The sequence below is a fragment of the Dipodomys spectabilis genome, unplaced genomic scaffold (genome assembly GCF_019054845.1).
Source record: "Dipodomys spectabilis isolate Male_0828 unplaced genomic scaffold, ASM1905484v1 ptg000018l, whole genome shotgun sequence".
Taxonomy (NCBI): domain Eukaryota; kingdom Metazoa; phylum Chordata; class Mammalia; order Rodentia; family Heteromyidae; genus Dipodomys; species Dipodomys spectabilis.
Window position 1 is genome coordinate 9,241,331 of NW_024870695.1, and position 22,182 is coordinate 9,263,512.

At 40.9% G+C, this 22,182-nt stretch overlaps 1 protein-coding gene across 4 annotated transcripts in view; it reads right to left on the bottom strand.

Moving 5' to 3' along the window:
* Positions 1-3,257: 3,257 nt before the first annotated feature.
* Positions 3,258-22,182, bottom strand: part of Gpatch8 (G-patch domain containing 8) — an 80,061-nt gene continuing 61,136 nt past the window's right edge. For all 4 annotated transcript variants that reach the window (XM_042670912.1, XM_042670920.1, XM_042670927.1 and 1 more), the window contains 2 exons: positions 13,181-13,311; positions 3,258-8,241 (listed from right to left, as the gene is read on the bottom strand). In XM_042670912.1, coding sequence (XP_042526846.1) covers positions 4,350-8,241; positions 13,181-13,311 — 4,023 coding nt within the window. In that variant the 3' untranslated portion in view covers positions 3,258-4,349. The remainder of the gene's footprint in view (positions 8,242-13,180; positions 13,312-22,182) is intronic.

The following is a 22,182-nucleotide window of genomic DNA, read 5'->3' on the forward strand; positions in this document are numbered from 1 at the left end:
AATGTGGTTTGAAGCCAGTCTGAGCAGGGAAGTCTATATGACTTTTTTTGTTGGTTGTGGGGCTTGAACTCAGGGCCTGGGCACTGTCTCTAAGCTCTTTTTGCTCAAGGTTAGTGCTCTACCACTTTGAGCTATGGCTGTACTTCATTTTCTGGTGGTTAAATGGGAGATAAGTCATGGCCTTTCTCACTCAGTCTTCAGAAACTGTTATCCTGAGTTGCTAGGATTACAGGTGTGAGCCACAAGCACCCAACTTGTTCATGAGACTCTTATTTCCACTTAACTACCAAAAAGCTCGAAGTGGAGCTGTGGCTCAAGTGGTGGAGCAGTAGCTTTTTTTTGGGTTCGGTCGTGGGGCCTGAACTCTGGGCCTGGGTGCTGTCCCTAAGCTCTTCAGCTCAAGGCTAGCACTCTACCACTTGAGCCACAGCGCCACTTCCGGCTTTTTTCTTTTTGCTTATGTGGTGCTGGGGAATCGAACCCAGGGCCTCATGCATTGCAACGCAAGCGCTCTACCACTGAGCCACCTTCCCAGCCCCATGGAGCAGTAGCTTTGATAACAAAAGCTCAGGGACAGTGCACAGGCCAAGTTCAAGTTTCAAACACATGCGCGCGCACGTGCGCGCGCGCATACACACACACACAATATGAAGAATCAGTCTCCATCTTTTCAGAACTCATTTTACTAGAAAGTGAATATAAAATACACAAAATGCATATAATTAATATGGAATAGGCAACTAAATCCTAGTGTGAGGGCTGGGAATGTATCTTAGTGGTAGAGTGCTTGCCTAGCATGCATGAAGCCCTGGTTCAATTCCTTAGTACCACATAAACAGAAAAAGCTGGAAATGGTGCTGTGGCTCAAGTGGTAGAGTGCTAGCTTTGAGCAAAAAACGCTCAGGGACAGTGCTCAGGCCCTAAATTTGAGCCCCAGGACTGGCAAAAACAAAAACAAACAAAAAAACCACTGTGATGTCATTCAGGAAAATGTCGCAACAATCCAGATATAGCGTGATATGGGTGAGGTGAAAATACCAGTGGCAAATAAAGCCTGATTTGTCATCAAAGGTTACAAGAGTACTTCTGATTCCAGCCAAGGTGATCAAGGCCTTATCAGAACAAGGCAGCTACACACTAACTTCACAAATAGGCCTGCCTGACTCTTCCATCTGCCACTTTGCTTGTTCTTGGGAATTTGTTTTCATTTTTCAACAGCACTTCTGAGAACACTGATCTTTACTATTTTATGAAAACAAGCAGTTATGAGTACTCAACTCAAGTTTAAGATGTGGGGAGAATCTAGGTTTATGGACAGAATATATCAGTATCAAGACAGTAGGAAATTATAAATATAGACACTACACAAATCCTTCTTGAAAGGCTGACAATGAGAAAGGAAACTAACCTATCACTGAAAACCTATGACAGCTTCCCATGCTAAACTTACACTGTGATTTCCTGATGTGGATGAGAAGGGCTTTTATTGTCTCAGTAACAATGGAGCTTATTTCCTTATACCATGTAGAGGCAGGCTCTCCAACACTGTAGTGGAACTAAAGGGTTGAGGATAATATTCAAGCCTCGTTATACAGACTTCACCTGGAGGTTAAATGCCTCTTGCAATCCCAATGACTTTAAACTAATCCAAAAATCCCAAAACTTAAAGCTGGAGATTTTGAATCAAGTTAGTGAACACTTACATGCTATATATTCTACTACATACCTTATTGATCCAAAAAAGAAAAATGTAAGAAAATCCTGTGGCAAAGATGGAGTGGAAATAATATCATTTCAAGTCATCTAATGGAGACCAAGAAAAAATTGACTAGTCTTTCCCACAACCATCTTTCCCTTCTCCTTGGGGCAGCCTGAGCTTCAAAAAACATAATCCCAAACATCTCAATTTGGTTTATAAGCAGCATCTATTCCTTGGCCACTTCTAACAAGATGTTACTTTGTAACACACAACTCCAACCTTTCCCAACTTGAGTGGATAGGGCATCAATCACGACAGACTCTGCTAAGTTTCCACAAATCATTGGTTTATTAGAAAGTTCCTTTCCCTCATTTTACAGCATATATATCTCTATCATACGTGATAAAGTTAAATACAATCTGTTATGCTTGTAAGTAAGGACAGGTTATCTTGTTTTTTGTTTTGTTTTGTTTTGTTTTTTCTAAGTTTTAAAATTACTGTTTTGGAAGTTGAAGAAAACTGCCCCCGGGAAGGCAGAGAGGCAGCAAGAGTATGGCTCAATCTACAAGCTAATGGGAAGCAGCACAAAAATGTTAATACTGTGTTCTTTTAATATTTACATGGGCTGAAAGCAAAGAAAAATGAATCCCTTCACTTTATACAGATGATTTCATTTTTCCAGTGCTAGTCATTACTTCTAGTCAGATGAGCACTGAACAGGTTAAGAGGAGGACTTAGCCAAGAGCTTTTCCAGAACTTGCTTCTCATGAACTCAACCCCTTTTTCTTTTGGAAATTTGAGAAGGCATGAAAACAAAACCTTGGCCCAGCTTAGTAATGGGGTTTCCTGTCAGTTGACAACCAATTTTAGCCATAAGAACAGGTAGGCATGTGCCAAAGACGAAACCACTAACTACAAGAAGGAGATGGGTCCTGCAATACAGCACCTTTGGGTCAGTATGTTAACTAGGGCAGAGAGCCTGGGTGAAAGATGAACAGGAGGAAGAGGGGCTGGGAGTGGTAATTTCTCTGGTCAGTGTCATGCAAGGAAAAAGGAACCTCTACTGCTGAAACTGAACTGGATAGATAGCATGGACCAATGAAACAAGAGAATTTGAAGTATCTATAAATATGCTCACCTCCCAACAGGAGGAGGAAAAAACTGTACCAACTCTATTTTCCTCTGGTCTACTTCTACTTCAGTTTCTAGCTGACCCAAAAGGCACATTAAAAAAAATTGTCAGAGGGGACTGAATACTAGGAAGGCAAATCAATGCCTGGAACAAAGTACCCAGGGAACCTGGGGATCTCCGCTGCAGACAATCACTGAATCTTACTGCTTCCAGAGAATAAAGATGTTGAATCTCTCCCTCCTTTGTGGAATTTACTTGTTTCTCTATATAAAACAACAAAGCATGCAAGGGAGATGGTCACAACTGAGCATTCCTCTGACACCTGCAGCAGACTGCTGCCCATTTTCTCAAAAATCCCAGTGCTGGGGCACTAATTACTGCAAATTACTTAACATTTTGTCCCAGAGGAAAAAAAAGTTTAAAAAAAACATTTTTATAGTTCATAACTTCAAAAAATACATGAGCTTGATAAAATATACATGCGAAGTCATTTTTGCATCTAGCAGAAAACAAATACTTTTATTTTTTTTTGTTTTCATTTTATAACCTTTAAAGTTTCTTAATTCAACTAGGGCAAACATATTTACACAAAGCCACCAGAACAAGGATCACTTAAAGAGCTGGATGTAAAAAATATTATTGCAGTATACTACAAATATGGAACCTTTTTATTATGAGCTACAAAAAGCAGCATTTATGTTTATAGAGTTCAGTGCAATTTTTACATTAAAAAATCCTATAAATTAAGAAGGAAACATAACACAACAGAAGAAAATATACCCTTCAGACACATGAGCTCCTCTCTGGGGAAGCACATGGGAGACTATGTTCCACATAGCTTCTATTCATGATAGGATCTTCTTTTCTGGGATATATGCAGGTGTCTCTTCTGGGATGAGGGATCTTGAGGACAACAGTACCAAATGTGTGACTCTGTTTCTATGGGAAATGGACAAATTGTAGCCTGAGTTGCTCTGGTTCCAGGTCAAGACTCCCTTTCCACCTCACCTAGGATAACATGTCACCAAGGGATGGTCAAGGACACTGCCCAAAAGCGGTGGAGTTTTCGCCACTGGAAAGAGAGCTTGGGCTTCCATGTGGCACTGAGAAGGCAGGACCAGACTGGGTCCATGGCAAATGCTTTGGTGACAATTAGGCCAGAGAGGAGGAAAATGTTTAAATTTATAGATGGGAAGAGCAGAGGTCAAAAAGTAGAAGAAGAGAGGAACTATCTAAATTTGACAGTTTGGAGATGTTGCTGCAGAGGGGTGGGTAGCACTTACTGGTGTTCTCCTAGCTTAGGAACACAGGACAGGAAAGACAAATAGAGAGGGGAAAATCCCTGATAGTAAACCCAAAGCAAACCTCAAAAAACCATTTCTGTAAGCCAAAACACAATTCTTTGGCTGTCAGACACTGCCCATCCCAGCTTTTACTTGCTGGTATTAAAGGCTCAACACCCCAAGGAAAGACTTATGGATTATCTTCCCTGACCCTATCTAGGTTCCATCCCCCAACTCATGTGCCATGGCTGGGGGGGTGCTGCAGGTCCTGACCTGAGAAGATGGGGTGAAGTAATGGGTGAAGGTGGAGGGCAGTGGCAGCTGCTGCAGCAGGCCGTGGAGCAAGAAGGGTAGGGTAAAGGGCAGCATGTGGGACAGGGTGGAAAGTGAAAGGCCCAGGATGGATGGCTGAAGCAGGAATTATGTGGATGGGATGGCTGGCAAGGAAAGTGGCAGGGTGGCCAGGGATGATAGAATGAGTGAGGTGGGACAAAGAAATGGGAGTTAGATGGGGCTGGGGAATATGATGCACTTGTGCAAGAGGCTGGGGATGAGGATGGGGGTGAATGCCAATGGCAGCAGCAGCAGCTGCAGCATGATGTTGTAGGATAGCATGCTGAACAGTTGTGATGGAGGTGGCAGAGGCTGTGGCTGGCTGCTGAATGTGGATGGGCTGCAGGGCTGGTGTGGCTGGGGCTAGGGCTGCTGAAGCTGGAAAGGCCTTTACTTGCTTGGCCAGAAGCTGCTGCTGGATGTGTTGCTGCGCGGCCTGCTGGAGCTTGCTATACTTCTCCATCTCCTCAGGGGTGAATGTAATGGGTTGACTCTCCAGGGGAGCCAGTGAAGCATCCTCAGCCCCATCTGTTGATTCAATACTAGGTTCCCCACTAGGTGGCGCATAACCAGGGAAGTGCTCGAGATCTGGTGCTATAGGAAGCAAGCTGGACTCCACAGGGCCTGGGTGACTGCTGCTATCCAGGGATTCTAGGGTGTCCCCATCACTGGGGTCAGGGAGGTAGTTATGGGAGATGGTTGGATCCCCAGGGTAGCAGTCAGTATGTGCCGGGGTACCTAGTGGAGCCACAGAGTGATCAGCAGTAGCTTCTTCAGACTTTGGATCTTCTGGGGGTGGATCTGATAAGGGGCCAGCTGTTTCCTCTGAAGGGAACTGGTGCCCAAATGGGGCATCACTACTCCCTGGGGGCCCTTCTTCTGTCTCTGACTGTTCTTGCTCTTCCCCCCTTTCCAAGCCAGACTCTTCACATTTTTTGTTGTTGGGCTTTCGGGTAGCTGGGAGCTTCCCTATCAGTGGAAGCACAGGCTTATTGCCAAGAGAGGGAGGCAGCTTGGGCCCAAAATAACCTTGGGGAGGGTCCTTGAGCTTGAGCCCAGCTTTATTAGGGGTGACCAGCACCTCTTCACTCATACTGGGTTTCCTCTCCACTTTTCTGGCCTGGATTTTCTCTAGTAGCAGTCTGGCAGTAACAGAGTTCTTGTCTTCAGGGCTGCAGTCACTTTCTGACCCCCTCCCTGTGCCAGTGCTGCTGTTCTGGGAGGGTGGGCCTATCTCCTTACAGTCATCTCTGCCATCATTTTTCTTCCCAGGACCTTCTCCTCGGCCTGCTCGAAAATAGTGTGGGGACTGAGAGCGATAGATCTTTGAACGAATAAAATCTCGACGGCCAGAACGCCTCTCCTCAGGGCTCTCATGACCCCATGATCCCTTCCTAGAGCCTGATCTCTGGGAAGGACTCCTGGTGCTGCGGCTGCGATCACGGCTATAGCTCCTGCTTCGCTGCCAGCTGTGAGCTGTGGTACTACGGCTTCTCCTCTTGCTCCGACTGCGACTACAACTGCTGCTACGGCTCCGGCCTCGGGATCTTGAGCGCTCCCTGGTATGACTCCGAGAACGGCTTCGGGACTGGCTGCAACTGAGGCTATAGTCATCATCAGATGATGAGTATTTGTGTCGTTTAGATCGGTGCTTGGAGCTGGCATAGTCTGAGTCATCTGAGTCATGTGAGCGCTTAGAGTGCCTTCTTGATCGGTCACTATAGTCACTGTAGCTGTCATCAGAGTAACTATGCTTTCTACTGTAGCAGCTTTGGTCTGAAGAACCATCTGAGCTACTTGAGTAAGAACGCCGGGAAGAGCGATGTGAGGAGTGGCGCCGGCCAGACCGGGAGCGGCTTCGGGAATGCTCACTGCCAGTGTCTTCCTCCTCCTCCTCCTCTTCTTCCTCCTCCTCCTCTTCACTGTACTGGGATGGAGACTTCTGGTGGAGCCGACGTGATGAAGCATCATCACTATCCTCCTCTCCACTACTGGGTCGGCTCCGATGGCTAGACCGGCTACTATTCTGTTTGGTGCCAGCCCTTCGTTGACAGGATGAAATCGGAGGTTCACCTTTGTGTTTCCTTCCACCATGGTCTTGGGAACTGCTACCACCTCCACCTTCTTCCTTCTTGCCACTGCTCCCTTCTTCAGCAGGAAGGGATTTCCGCTGGGAGTCATCTTGGGCTCGTCGTCGTCTTCTGGGTGGTGCAGGACTGCCACTCCCAGGGGGTTCTGGTTTGGGTCCTCGTTCAGAATCTGCTGGGGCTGATGACTTATTCTTCTTTCGCTTCCGTTTCTTGCGCTTCTTAGACTTCTCCCCAGACTCTGCCTTACAGCTTTTCTCTTCTATATCAGCCTTGTGTTTTCGTTTGTGTTTGCTGGACTTTTTGTGTTTCTTTTTCTTCTTGTGTCGGTGGGACTTCCCAGATCGTTCTTTCTTGCTAGGAAGGCTTCGCCCTGTGTCTTCAGTCTCTGACCCATGACTACCTCCAGCCTCTTGCTTGTTACAGGCAGACCCTGAAGCGGGTGCATCAATTCTGCCTTCTGAAGAATGTAGTACATTCTCTTCCTCTTCGTGGCTTTTATTAGGCTCACTATGATCAAGGAGATAATCCTTTGAGGAACTTCCTTTATCTTTTGGTTTTTCTGTTCCTTTAGCTCTGGCATCCTTGTTCCTTGAAAGTTTAAAGTCAAAGTATAAAGGGTTACAACTGTACGAAATGGAGGGCTCTGCCTTGGTGAAAACTAAGAGTTCTGATGGCCACTGGAGGGCAGTGCTCTCATCTTTGCTCAAAACTGGGAAGAAGGGGCCAGTAGGATGTTTGGGACCTTCCTGGTTTGCTTTTCCTGCTGGGGTGGGCTGAGAGGTTTCTTTAGAAAGATGAGACTCACACATTTGGATTTCTGAAGTCTTCTGACACTGACTTTCTAAACTGGGCTCAGTTACATCCCTTCCCGAGGCCTTCTTTATCTCAGTTTTGCTTCCAGGTTCTGAGGGCTCAAACACAGTGTTTTCCTTCTGCTGCTCAGAAACTTCACTAACTGTCTTTTCTGCTCCTTGGCTTGCTGCCGCCTTAGCACAGCCTTTAGGCTTAGGAGAACTGCTTTTTTTGCTCTCTGGGGCATTCTTAGTATGTGCACAATTATCACCTTCCATTTGTTCACTGGCTCTCATAAAAAGTAAAAAGGGGAAATTAGGTTTTACTTTACAATGTGCTGGGGGGATGTAGTGGTAATACTCTGGCTCTGTAACTCCAGTTGCTTCTTCTCGCTTCATCCTTTTTAACTTAGATAATGTTGAGGCAAGGGATCCTCCATCCTGAGGCTCTTCATCTTCTTTTTTACCATCAAGATTACCACTACCATCACCATCTCCCACCTTCTGCAGTCCTTGTTCAGAACTTTTGTCATCAGGTTTTGTTCCATCTTCAGAGGTCCCCTCCTCTGCATGATCTTTGAAAACGGATGCTATTGATTCAAGTTTGACAGGAGCCTTCTTGGCAAAGGAAAATGATACTCCCAATTTTTGCAGTGGGGTCCCCAGATTATTCTTAATGCCAAAGCTGATGCCTTGGGAGGCTAACCCAGAAGCCTGTGCCGGTCCAGTAGTGTTAGTGATTTGTACTGCAGTGAAGGGGCCTCCTTTATCTGTTGAGAATTCAGATCCAAGGCCACAAGTGGTAGTGGCACCCGTGCCACTGTTTGTAGTTGATTCATCCTTATCCTCATCTCCACCTTCTTCATCTACTGCCACTGTGGTTGGTCTGAACATGGGACCACTTCCAGGTGCACTACATAATGGTTTAGAAAAGTAAAACAAACAAAAAACAGGTTTAGGGGTACATTTCACCTATCTTATTAAATACTCATTATTTAGCAGTGGAATGCTCCTTCCCATCCCCCAGTGCTTAAAACTGAATCCTGGGCCTTGGCCATGCTAGACAATTGCTTTGCCATTAGCTACATTCTCAAGTAAAGAACCCAACTTTATGTCCTATCATTCCTCATGGGTAGGTGTCAGGCATTGAATGGTGGCCCTTCCCAAGCCCTATACTAACAAACAAAACTTGCTCAGTGGAAGTTAGGCAGTGTTTCATTTAATTAACCTACCAAGCTAAATTCCTAGGGTCCACAGGTTAATGTTGTTACTTGCTTGCTTTTTCTTTTTTCTTTTCTTTCTTTCCCTCCCTTTCTTCATTCCTTCCTTCCCCTGCCTCCCTCCCCCCTTCCTATGGGTCTGTCTGTCTGTCCTAGGGCTTGAACTCAGGGCCTGGGAACTGTCCCTGAGCTCTTTTGCTCAAGGCTAGTGCTCTACCACTTGAGCCACAGCCCCACTTCCAGTTTTTGAATTGTTAATTGAAGATAAAGAGTCTCAGAGACTTTTCTGCCTGGGTTGGTCTTGAACCACAATCCTCAGATCTCAGCCTCCTGAGTAGTCAGGATTACAGGCATAAGCCACCACCCTGTTATTGCTCCTTAAGCTGCTTTTTAAGTTGCCTAAACGACTTTAGCAAGGCTTAGCTCACAAATCAAACATTTTCCATTGCTACCATCTCATATAGTCTACTTCCACTTGTTAAGTTTCATTTTCTACTGTATCATTCTTCCATTGGTATGCTATCAGATATATATCTATATAGTCACATCTATATAATCTTCACAAAGACCATTTCATTCAGCTAAATTAAAACATCTAATTTTCCTCTATGTATTACATTTTAATTTCTTTAAAAAGTATACATTCTAAATTAAACATAAGCCAGAATCCTCTATTAAGCTACTCTATGGCAGTTTGTAACTAATAAAACTGTTTTAGAAACCAGACTGTTGCCTATCTTTTGGGCACTATGTCAAAACATTTGCTTTGTTTTTGTGATAGAGTCCTTTTCCCTGAGCCATACGAGATGTTTCTGACCTCCATCAACAACAACAACTACACCATTAAAAAAAAAAACCAACAACGAAACAAAACTAAACACTTTTATATATTTATATATGGTGTTTATACTTAAAACTCCCTCTCCGTCTTCCACTATCTGCTAAAGTTTAACTTGTAGACTAGGTAGAGTTTAACAACAACAACAAAAAAGATCATTTGTAACAATACAAAGTACTCTTTCTCCAATGGGCAGAACATGGATATATTGGACAAAGGGATGATTCATGTAAGACAACTCAAGATTTCATCATGCTACTTAGAATGGCACACAATTCAAAACTTGTAAATTCTTTTTTTTTTTTTTTTTTGGGGGGGGGGGGGGGTCTGGTCATGGGGCCTGAACTCTGGGCCTGGGCACTGTCCCTCAGCGCTTCAGCTCAAGGCTAGCGCTCTACCACTTGAGCCACAGCGCCACTTCCAGCTTTTTTCTTTTTTGCTTATGTGGTACTGAGGAATTGAACCCAGAGCCTCAGGCATGCAAGGCAAGTGCTCTACCACAGAGCCACCTTCCCAGCCCACTTGTAAATTCTTTATTTCTGGAATTTTCCTTTTAATATTTTTAGACTAATGGTTAAACTGAAACAGAAACCACAGGGCCTATTAGTTTCTGGAAAGGCAGAACAATGACCATAATCCTTTCAGCTTTGACACTGGGAACACTGAAGAGCCTTAAAGCCATTTATAAACTGCCTATCTTGCCTGAAAATTTCAGTGTGTATGGGTATCCCTTGAGTATCAAACTCAAGAATGAAATAAATGTAGATACTCATTTGAATAAAGCTTCTGTTAACTGACCTTTATTCTCCTAACTTCTTAATTCTGAAACCCAAATCATTCCAATCTATATCTTGCTATATGAGCTGCTGCGTTTGGCAAATGGGCACTCAACAGACTGGACAGATGTTTACAGTATGTTATGAAACCTACCCCAAAGAAACGAATAAGTAAAACTTCTAAACACAAAACTCTTAAATTGAACAAAAAGGAGATTCATTTTGATCTTTTACTTTATTTTTGTCTTGTTACAGTAGTATCGTGGACTCACACACTAGTTCTAGGATGAAGAAATACTGGATGATGGATCCAAACTTTTTATTCAAGATTAAAGTAATCATTTTTTTTTTTTTTCAGTGCTAGGTATAGAACTCCAGAAAGTAAGCAAGTTGTCTACTACCACAAAGCCTACACCCTTAGCCCTACTTAGTAATCTTTTAATTATTCACTTATAAAACTGAGAACTGAAACTTACCAGTGAAGAAAAACACTTATTAGAATATGAACTAGAAAAATGGCCTAGTGTACTTGCTCGAACTAGGGCCTCGGGGTTGTCCTTGCTCAATGCTGGCATTCTACCACTTAAGCCACAGCTGTGTGTGTGTGCGTGTGTGTGCGCGCGCGCGCGCGTGTGTGTGTTTTCTGGCCGAGGCTGGCTTCTAACTATGATCCTCAGATCTCAGCCTCCTGAGTAGCTAGAATAACAAATATGACATACCAGTTCCTGACACCTCAGAAGAAAAAAAAAATTTTTTTTGACCAGTCTTGGGGGCTTGAACTCAAGACATGGACACTGTCCCTGAGCTTCTTTTGCTCAAGGCTAGCACTCTACCACTTGAGCCATTGTGCCACTTCCAGCTTTTTCTATTTATGTGGTAATGAGGAATTGAACCCAGGGCTTCATGCATACTAGGCAAGCACTTGACCACTAAGCCACATTCCCAGCCCTCAGCAATTTTTTTTAAAGCCACAATCATAGTCTTTCTGTCTAGTCTCTCCCTCTTCACCTCTATCCCCCCCTCCTTTCCTTTCTCTCAGATAGGGCCTAGCTATGTAGCCTAGACTGGCTTTGAAGTCTCCATCCTCCTGAGTGCTGAGATTACAGGTATGCCACTTATACATGTCTTCATAGTTTCTCTTTGTACTAAATCTAGTGTCCTCTTGGTCTTGGTGGCCACTGAAAAACCTGGAACCTCACTTTTTTTTTCCCCTTTCTGATTGAAGCACATATCACATAAAACTTGCAGTGAGCTTCAAAGGTGCAAAGATTTAGTGCCTTAGGTTAGGTAAATTTGTCTAAGACTAAATATCAGCTAAAAATGTGGTAATCAGTAATAACTATGAAAGAACATTAAGAACATTCAAGAAGGCAGGAAACTATGAGAAATAAATGGATAGAATTTGGTTTTAGAGTATTTAGTACTAAGTGTATAGTGTATATCCCAGAACTTTCTGGATAGAATACTGCACTTTTCTACAAATGAAGTGTTAGAGAGTAGTGACATAACATCTTTCTTGCTTTTTTTTTTTTTTAAACGCCAGGCTTTAACTGAGAGCCTTTGAATCTCAACTCAGTTTTTTTCTGTTCATTTTGCCACTCATTGCTGGCACTCTACCAACTGAGCCATGCCTCAACTTCTAGTTTGTTAACTGGAGATAAAGAGCTTCTCAGATTTATCTGCCTGGACTGGTTGGAACTATGATTCTCAAATAGACATCACCCTCTTGAGAAGCTAGTAGCATAGGTAAACCACTGGCAGGCCAGTTGTGATATCATTTTTTAATCTTGTCTGATATGCTAGGTATTCTTTTGAATACTTTTTTTTTGTTGGTTGTGGGGCTTGCACTCAGGGCCTGGCTTTTTTGCTCAAGGCTAGCATTCTACCACTTGAGCCATAGCTCCATTTCTGGTTTCTAGTGGCTAATAAAAGATAAAGAGTTTTATGGACTTTTCTATCCAGCCTGGTTCTGAATCATGATCCCTAGATCTGTTTCCAGATTAGCTAGGATTATATGCATGAGCCACCAATACCTAGCTTTGAGTACTTCTGATATAATAACTCAGTCACTTTTTATAACAACTATAAGTAAATTTTTATTAGTCTTTTTTTTTTTCCTGTTGATTGTGGGACTTGAACTGTGGGCTGGGTACTGTCCCTCAGCAGTTCAGCTCAAGCCAAGTGCTCTACCACTTGAGCCACAGTGCCACTTTCAGTTTCCTGGTGTTTTATTGGAAATAAGAGTCTCACAGGCTTTCCTGCTTAGGCTGACTTTGAACCGTGATCCTCAGATCTCAGCCTCCTGAGCAGCTAGGATTACAGGCCTGAGCCACCAGTGCCTGGCCCTTATTAGTCTTTTTTTTTTTTTAAATCAGTCATGAGACCTGAACTCTGGGCCTGGGCACTGTCCCTCAGCTCTTCAGCTCAAGGTTAGCACTCTACCACTTGAGCTACAGCATCACTTCTGGTTTTTTCTGTTTATGTGGTACTGAGGAATCAAACTCAGGGCCTCATGCATGTGACGCAAGTACTCTACCACTGAGCCACCTTCCCAGATCCTCTTACTAGTCTTATAGATAAGGAAACTAAGGTAGAGGCTTACCTGTAATTTGACCATGTCACCTAGAACATGTCCTCAAAGGGCACACAACAGTATCTTATATTCCAAATATGAATATACTTTTAGTTTAAAAGAAGAATCTACTAAAAGACTGAATGGTAGGTCTTATACTAACAAATCATGCCTCTAGACCTTGTGCATTCTAAGTTAAGGTCTTGCTAAGTTTCTGTAGGCTGACCTACAATTCAAAATTCTCAATGCCTCTGCTTCCTGAATAGCTAGAATTACAGGTGAGTGTTACCACATGCAGCTTAAAAATTTTAAGGCTTAAAAATATATTAAGACTTATGATTTTTAAACCTCAATTTAAATGTTAAATCATCATCTTAAATCTATAGCTTTAAGTCTTAAAAGCATTATAATTATCTTTAGAACACCCTAGAAGAAACTTTCCTTACCATTCAGCTTGTTTTCTCTGCTCTGCCAACTCATGGAGCCGCCGAAGGGCTTTTTCTTGTTTCTTTTCATCTTTGCGAGATCTTGAAGAAACATTTCGGGCAAACTCCCTCTGCTTGAGATCTTTTAATCTCTGGGTAAGGGAAAGAAAGGAAAACAGGGTAGGTGATTTAGAGTATCTTGGGGATTTTAAAGACAAAGCCTTTAAACTATTTATTTCAACCAATGGTTATGGTACTAGTGTAGAACACATTATCATACTCTCTTATGGTAACTGAAAACACAATGGCTAATTACTCTGGGTACACACGTGTAATATCTGCATTTCTAATTAGGACAGAAGTCATCTGCCTTATTGGACAAAATAAAATGTTTTCAGAAGCAAAAAGCAAATTTTAGAACATTGGGAAGAAAGAAAAGGGACTATTTAATCACCTGTTCTTCCAAGATGCAAAACTAGACAAACAGAGCATGAGATAAATTGTAGTAACACAGGCCAAGGAGAACAGAAAGGGGTTAGGCTAGCACAGAAAATTATTTGCAATGTAAGATCTTAAAAAGCAATGTACAGCTTTCATGGGGGAGGTTATATAAATCAAAACAATTAGACAACATACTTTCATTTTACTATAAAAGGTGCTGTTTCTTTTCAGCATGTTTCCTGTCATATTTAACAAACCCTAGAGGTCTTCCAATACTAGCACATTCAGAGTTCATCAGTTTGACCACTTTCATCTGGTCAGTCTACCGAAATTAGAGTACAATATTAATAGCTTTTATTCCTTCATGGTTCTGAGAGAAATACCCAGAGGATAAAGAGGGAAAATAGAGATAAAGCTGAAGATTTGAAAATTCAGATAATAGGTCTTTTATTCTTAAAAGCTACTGTATACGTTTGCTTAAGATAAAAGAAACAACCAAAAAAAGAACAGTGCCAGAATACACTGGTGACAAAAGTCCAGACATACCTATCTGCAATGAAGACAGGATTAAAATTATTTAACACAATAGGTAATATCAATAGGTAATATAAAAAAAAAACACACACACACATTAGTTTATGTTTTTACATCAGCTTCGGAAAAGGACTTTGACCCAATATAAAGTGGACATTGCTTTGTAAAAAGGTATGATGTTCAACAGACAGAGGAATTTTCGTACCTAATATTTATGAAGCCTGTTTTGAAACTCTTTTGAATTGGGAAGGGGAAAGAAAGGGTAGAAAGACACACGCACGCACACACAAAAAAAAGAGATACAGCTAAAGACACTAGTAGAAAAACTCACTCTTGTGATCAGGGCTTCCAAATTAGAAGGATTTGCTTTCAATACATCAGCTGAAAATGTCATATCACAAAGGAAAAAAAGTAAAAAATAAAACAAGAATGGAAGAGAAAAAAAATAAAGCAAGCATTACTACATAAGCTCTCTTAGTGAATCTGCAAACTATTATACTGAACAATCAAGGACAAAGCCATCAACTTTAAAAGTGCTGGGAGAAGGGAAGCACATATGTGTACACACAGACTGACACACTGCTACCTAGGTATGTGAAACCATTCCTATTGCTTATTAATAAAAATGACTACATAACTTTGGAAAGGACTGCTGCTGTCTAAAAGCAGTTAGCCTTGTATTCACTTATCTTTGTTTTAGGGAAATTCAAGTAACCAACAGCTGGTTAAATTGTTACTGAGACAGGTTGCTCTCACAGTAGACTATAAAAAGACTTCAAACAGAGAACTATTCTAAGTAAATATGAATCTAATTTTCTTCTTCCAAAAGAAATAGGGGAGAAAGAGTCTCTATCATGCCTATATTATTACTTTAAGGCTATCAACCTAGATTTTTCTTCTCTTTACATATTTTTAAAGAATGTTTTTTTGTTGGTCGTGGGGTTTGAACTCTGGGTCTGGATGCTCTCCCTCAGCTCTTGAGCTCAAGACTAGTGCTCTACCACTAGAGCCACAGCACCACTTCCTTTTCTTCTCTTTACAATAAGCTCTTTACTCAAAATTTAAATAGAATGTGTTTTTCTTATACATGCCATCTTCTTTCTAGTCACTTCATTAGTTTCCCCATGCTTAATCATCTCCTTCCTTTTTATAAATATTTCATCTTATTTAGGAAGCAGTTATGTTTTATATATATTTTGTATGCTAGCACTGGGGCTTGAACTCAGGTATGGGCACTGTCTCTGAGCTTTTTTTTCAAGGCTGCCACTGTACCACTTAAGCCACAGCTCCATTTCTGGCCTTTTGTCTGGAAGAGGACTCTCAGGCATTCCTGCCCAAGCTGGATTTGAACCATGATCCTCAGATCTCAGTTTCCTGAGTAGCTAGGTTATAGGTATGAGCCACTGGCACCTGTATAAGGAGGCATTTATTGAACCATAGGACATTTTGTCCCAAAGAATGTTCTTCCACCAATGTCTAGAGCCTCCAGAATGATTTCCAATCATTTAGCAGCTACTTGAAAGAATCCTTGAAGTAGAACTGTGTTCAACTTATTTTGAAAGATACCCTACCACTTCAGGCTAGCATATATGTGCGCACACATGTGTATGTAATGTAGAGGGATAGAAAACAAATGAGATGATGCTAATACACCGAAATTATAAATCTTGTTACTTTATGAAGTATAGCACATGCCCCCCCCCCCCCCCCCCCCCCCCCCGTCTCACACTCACACACTTTGTTTTGCTTGACTGAGCTTGAACCCAGGGCTAGCTATGTTCTTCATAGGCAGGTGCTTTAAAAAAAATGTTTTTTAGGTGCTTTAATGTTTGGGCTTTAATGTTTCTGCTCTATGTTTTTTGTTGTTGTTTTGTTTTTTGAGAGTCCTGAGAACTTTTTTGTCCAAGCTGTTCTGGATCACAACCCCCTATTTATGCTTCCTGACGTATCTAGGATGACAGGAGTGTATCACTGTATCTGGACTTGCCTGGACTATTATATTCCCAATGTCAGACTCCCACACAGCTGGTACGATAGACATATACCACTATACACAGCTTTTTTTGTTTTGTTGGTCATGGGGCTTGAACTCTGGGCCTGGACACTATTCTCAGGCCTTCAGTTCAAGGCAAGCACTCTACCACTTGAGCCACAGCGCCACTTACAGTTTTCTGAGTGGTTGATTAGAGATAAAGAGTCTCATGGACTTTCCTGCCTGGGCTAGCTTTGAACCATGATCCTCAGATCTCAGCCTCCTGAATAGCTAGGATTAGAGGTGTGAGCCACCGGCTCCCGGCTATGCACAGCTTTTTATTGGTTGAGGTGAGATTTCTTCAAATTTTTGCCTGAGCTGGCCTCCTTGGCCCCTAGGAGCTAGACTTATAGGAGTGAGCCACCACTGCCTGGCTCCATATCATCTTTACAAACGAGTCAAACCTGTAGTCTCAAAGGTAGAAACGAGAAACTCAAAATTTTAGCTTCAACTTGAGACAGGGCTCAGCAAACTCTCAAACACACTATGTACATTTGTGGTCTTGCTCATGTGATAGCATTCTGGTAATAAAAATGGCAAGACATGATTTAGCTCCTATTTTTCCTTTACCTAACTTAAAAGACTTTCCTTCCAATTCAAAGGCAAACTAAATCCCCCTCACAAAAATCTCTCCTGATCCTTCCTAAGGCATGATATCTTTTTCTGAACTGCCAGTACTTTTGCCATAGTTCTTATCTAGCAGCAGTCATATTCTGTTCTCTGATTACAGTTAGTAATCAATTTTGTCTTTCAGAAAGGCAGTATGTATAAGCTTCATAGTCTAAAGGACCTATGCTTAAATCACAGTTAAATCATTATGCGATTTTTATCCATCACAGCTTCAGTTCCCTCAGTGTAAAAACAGGGCTATTAGTAGATTTATGATACTAATGTCAAAATAAATGTAAATCACTTAGTAAGTCACAACTGTTCAATACTCTTTTCCTTTAAGTTTATCTTTATAATCAAACCCCCAAAACATGAAATAGAGCGAAGTCTATAGAAGAGATCTACTTAATAATTTGGTTTAAATAGTGGATCTTTGATTTTTTTCCCCAAATAAAAAATTCTAATATTTGTAGGAAAAGCTAATACAAAATATTTGCACATCTCTAATAGGGACATATTTTAAGCAATATGTATGTATTCCAGCTATTATTCAGAGAGCAAAAGAGCCTCTTATTTGGAGAAACAACAAGTCTAAAAATGTATATCCCAGGGCTGGGGGTTTAGCCCAGCGGAAGGGCGCCTGCCCGGCACACGCAAGGCCCTGGGGGAAAAAAAAAGTATATCCCGTGTTCCTAGATAAAACTAAGTCAAATGACAAGATAGATACTGATCAGAAACTTAATTCCCTATATGCAAAAAGTAATTTTTTGGGGAGATGATAGGGATTGAACTCAGGGCCTGGAGCAAATTGAGCATGACCTCTACTACTAACTGAGCTACATCCCCAACCTAAAAAATAATTTTTATAAAGGTACAAGGACCTAGCCAGTATTTCAAAACTGCCTATTTCATTCAACAGGTAGCAGTCCTGGCTCATTTGCCACTGGAATGTTCATATGAAATTCTGTATACTGTACTCAATTCGTTCTCTGAAATTCTTAGAAAAGGACAGCTTCAGATAACTTCTTTAAGTAAAAATAAAAGGCCAGCATGATTGCTTATCAGAGAAGAATCAGAAAACAGAAAAAGGAAAGAAGAGGATAAAAAGATGCCAAAAACTAGCCAGGCACTGGTGCCTCATGTCTGTAATCCTAGCTACTCAGGAGACAGATCTGAGGCTCACAGTTCAAAGCCAGCCAGGGCAGGAAAGTCCGTTAGACTCTTATCTCCAATTAACCACTAGAAAACTGGAAGTGGAGCTGTGGCTCAAGGTGGTAGAGTGCTAGCCTAGCACTGAAGGAGCTCAAGGATAGTACCTAGGCTCTGAGTTCAAGTCCCACAACCACCATCACCAACAACAAAAAGTATACATTTGTGGTATAAGAATGACACTTTCTACTGTTCCTCAAGGTAGCTAAGTTCTTCCTTAAACTTTCTAAATGTCTAACAGAGAGGAAAAACCTTAACAAATGATACAGTACTTGAAGTATCAACCAAATTAACTGGGGCTCCTCTGGGTTGATTAAAGATAACACAGCTTAGCAGAGAGAGAGAGTGGCTCACTCCTGTAATCCTAGCTACTCAAGAAGGTGAGATCTGAGGACTGTCACTCTAAGCCAGCCTGGCCAGAAAAGTCCCCCAGAGACTCTTATCTCCAATTAACTACCCCAAAACCGGAAGTGTACTGTGACTCAAGTTGCAGAGTTCTAGCCTTGAGCACAAAGAAGCTCAAGGTCAAATGCCCAGGCCCTTGAGTTCAAGCTCCACAACCAACCAAAAAAAAAAAGAAAAAAGAAAAAGAAAAGAGAAGAGAAGAAAAAGAAACACAGCTTAAGGGCTGATGCTGTAGTTTAACAGAAAAGTGTTTGCCCATAAAAACTAAACAAAAATTCCACAGCTTATAGAGAGTTATCAGGCTGGCAGATAAATATCTTAACTCTGGACACTAATTTCTACTTGACTAGCTGAACAAATTATGCTAAAAAAAAGAAAATGGGGGGCTGGGAAAGTGGCTCAGTGGTAGAATGCTTGCCCTGCATGCATGGGGTCCTGGGTTCGATTCCTCAGCACCACGTAAACAGAAAAAGCCAGAAGTTGTGCTGTGGCTCAAGTGGTAGAGCACTAGTCTGAGCTGAAGAGCTGAGGGACAGTGCCCAGGCACAGAGTTCAAGCCCCACGACTTCTATAAAAAAAATTAAAAAAAATATAAAGAAAAGAAAGAAAATGGAAAATCTTAATGCAGCAATAGCAAACATGTAGAAAAGGATCACCAAGCAGTCATGTATTCTTGTTTAATTGAGGACTTTATGAGCACAAGCATGCTGTCTCCTAAAATGTCTACATCTACTAAGTAACTTTCTACTGTCTACTAAATGTAATGTCTATGTAAATTCTAATGTCTACTAAAGTTAACATTCAGGCTCTGTAGCAGATAATTTAATTAAATTTATTTTTTATGCTGGTCTGAGGATTAAACTAAGGGCTTGGGCACTGTCCCTGAGTTTTTGTGCTCAATGTGTTCTACTACTTTGAGCCACAGCTCCATTCTGGCTTTTTAGTGGTTAATTGGTGATAAGAGTCTCATTATTGGACTTTCCTGCCTGGGCTGGCTTTGAACTTTGATCCTCAGATCTCAGCTTCCTGAATACCTAGGGTTATAGGCGTGAGCCATCAGTGCCTAGCACAGATTAAATTACTTTACACTATATGGCTTTTTTTTTTTTTGACAATGTTAGTGGATTAATAACAAGTAGAACCATTATTACAGTATTATTATGTTTAAGCTGGGAATTAAAGTGTAAGAATACTCTGTCCATAGTTTTTTCTTTTCTTCTTCTTCTTTTGTTGGTTATGGAGCTTGAACCCTGGGCCTGGGCACTGTCCCTCAGCTCTTCAGCTAAAGGCAAGTACTCAACCACTTGAGCCACAGTGCCACTTCCGGTTTTCTGGTGGCTTTTGGGAGATAAGAGTCTCACAGACTTTCCTGCCGGGGCTGACTTGGAACCTTTATTCTCAGATCTCAGCCTCCTGAGTAGCTAGGATTACAGGCGTGAGCTACTGGCACCTGGCTTTCAAATTTATTTTCTAATGGAAAAAACAAAAAAAACGATTCCCATGCAAAGGAAATTTTAGACATCAGAAAACAGGTACTTACTACCACTAAGACAATTTTCATTCCTTAACAATACACATTACTAAAAGAATTTCATCTTCTACTAACTTAGATTTCCTTCACTATTATCATCTTGACTATAATCTTCCTTCTTTGAATAGTTAAATGTGAGGTTTTCTTCAGTTTCCTAGCCTTTTCTTTCAATCACCAAGTGGTGATGTGTGAGACGATCTTATCTCACTAAACTGATACCTATTACCACTAAAATAATTATGTTCTATATTTACTCAGTTCTGAAGAAAAACACCTGATTTTATCTTCTTAGACTCAAAGTAGTTCTCTTTTTCTAATCATATTAATGACAGCACTCATCCAGAACCAAGATTGAATTTCCCCAATTAAATATGCAATGTTCATACATGGCATAAACAGATGCTCAATAAACATTTACTACACTGGTTTTATTTTTTAAAATGAGATGTAGGGAGAACACATGCACTTTTACATAGTACTTCTTGTTTATGAAGACACAGGATGAATAAAGAAAGGGTTGTTGGCCTCTTTTTCTGCTTACACATCATCTGCCCTTCTTCAAACTGCAATCGCATCTTTCATATCAACAATCTTAAATACCCCAAAATCCATGGCCTCTTCAGCCCAGTTTTTTCTTTGTTTTGTGCCTTTCCTGGGATTTGAGCTCAGGACACGGATGGGGTACCAGAGCTTTTATGCGCAAGGCTGGTATTTGACCACAGCTCCACTTCTGGACCTTTTTTTTGGTTGCTAATTAGAGATTGTTTCACAGACTTTCTTGCCCAAGGTGGCTTCAAACCTCGATCCTCAGTCTCCTAAGTAGCTAGGAATTCAGATGTGAGCCACCAGCGTCCAACAGCTTATGGGTTTTTACTCCCTTTTTCTCTCTCAGTAATCTCTCAGAAGTAATCACACTGTAGCTATTGCTTGGACACATGATTCAAGCCCCCAATGTCTGATGCTAATCTTGCACATCACCACTTGGTGATTGGGAGAAAAGGCCAGAAACGAATGCAGAAAGTATCACATTTAACTACTCAGGGAAGGAAGATTATAGTCAAGATTATAAAAGTGAAGGAAATCTTAGTAGACAAAAGATAAAATTCTTTTAGTAATGTGTATCGATAAGGAATGAAAATTTCATTTGGAAAGAGTACCTAGAATAATACTAGTACCAATTACTATGGAACAATGAGAAAGAAAGAAAAACAAATTCTTTATGGTAAGAACAATATTAATTACAGTCATGCAGGAAAATACCATCTATTATTACCTTTTACTTTGCAACAGACTATTAATGTAATTAGGTAGATATCAAGTAAGTTTGTCACATAATTACTGTGTAATATTAGTTTTGCTATGTTGACAAATTCAGCAAAATGTCTTAGAAATATGGTATTTAAAAAAATAGTTGCCTACTTTAGGGTATTTTCATATATATGTTTTTAAATATCCAAACACACACATATGCACGCACACACACGTGTGTTCATTCATATATATACAAACACATATATGTATATATTCGTTCATATATATTCATTTCTACTACCATAAAAATTTAACATGGACAAGTTTTAAGATAACTTGAGATAATTTTATATTGTAACTTATCCATTTAAAGTGTCCAGCTTAGGGGATTTTGAAGCAATCATCCACAAACTTTTATTTAGACTGCTTTATCCTTTCAGACTAAAATAGAACATAGAGCCTAATCTTAGAATCTCTGTAGTACATCACTGTGATAAAATTTAAGTTTATGGGGCAGAGAACAAGTTTAAATGGAAGAATGTGAATAAAGTAAAATAATTTTTATTTATGTTAGGATTACATGCTGAATTGAAAAACAATTCGAATTACATAAAAGAATTTCTGGTGTACTTGCAACATTCTCAAGGGTCTATTTAAACATACAACTCCTCTATGAAAACACAAGTTTTTCAAAGGTATAGGTTATAAGTGCTAGATCTAAGCTGCTCTTCCCAAGACAAGACAGGAATGAACACATAAGGCTAAGCAGCTAACAAGGCTCCAAAGATGTTCAAGTTTTAGAGACTGACTAAATGATTTAATTCTCTATTAAATAATTCCAATAGTTATTGTACCCATAGCAACAGAAAGAAAATACTACTAAATTTGAAGTTTCCCTTCTGCTACACTTTATTAAAATAAACTACAAGCCAGGCACTGATACCACATGCCTATGATCCTAGCTACTCGAGGCTGAGATCTGAGGATAATGGTTCAAAGCCTACCAGGGCA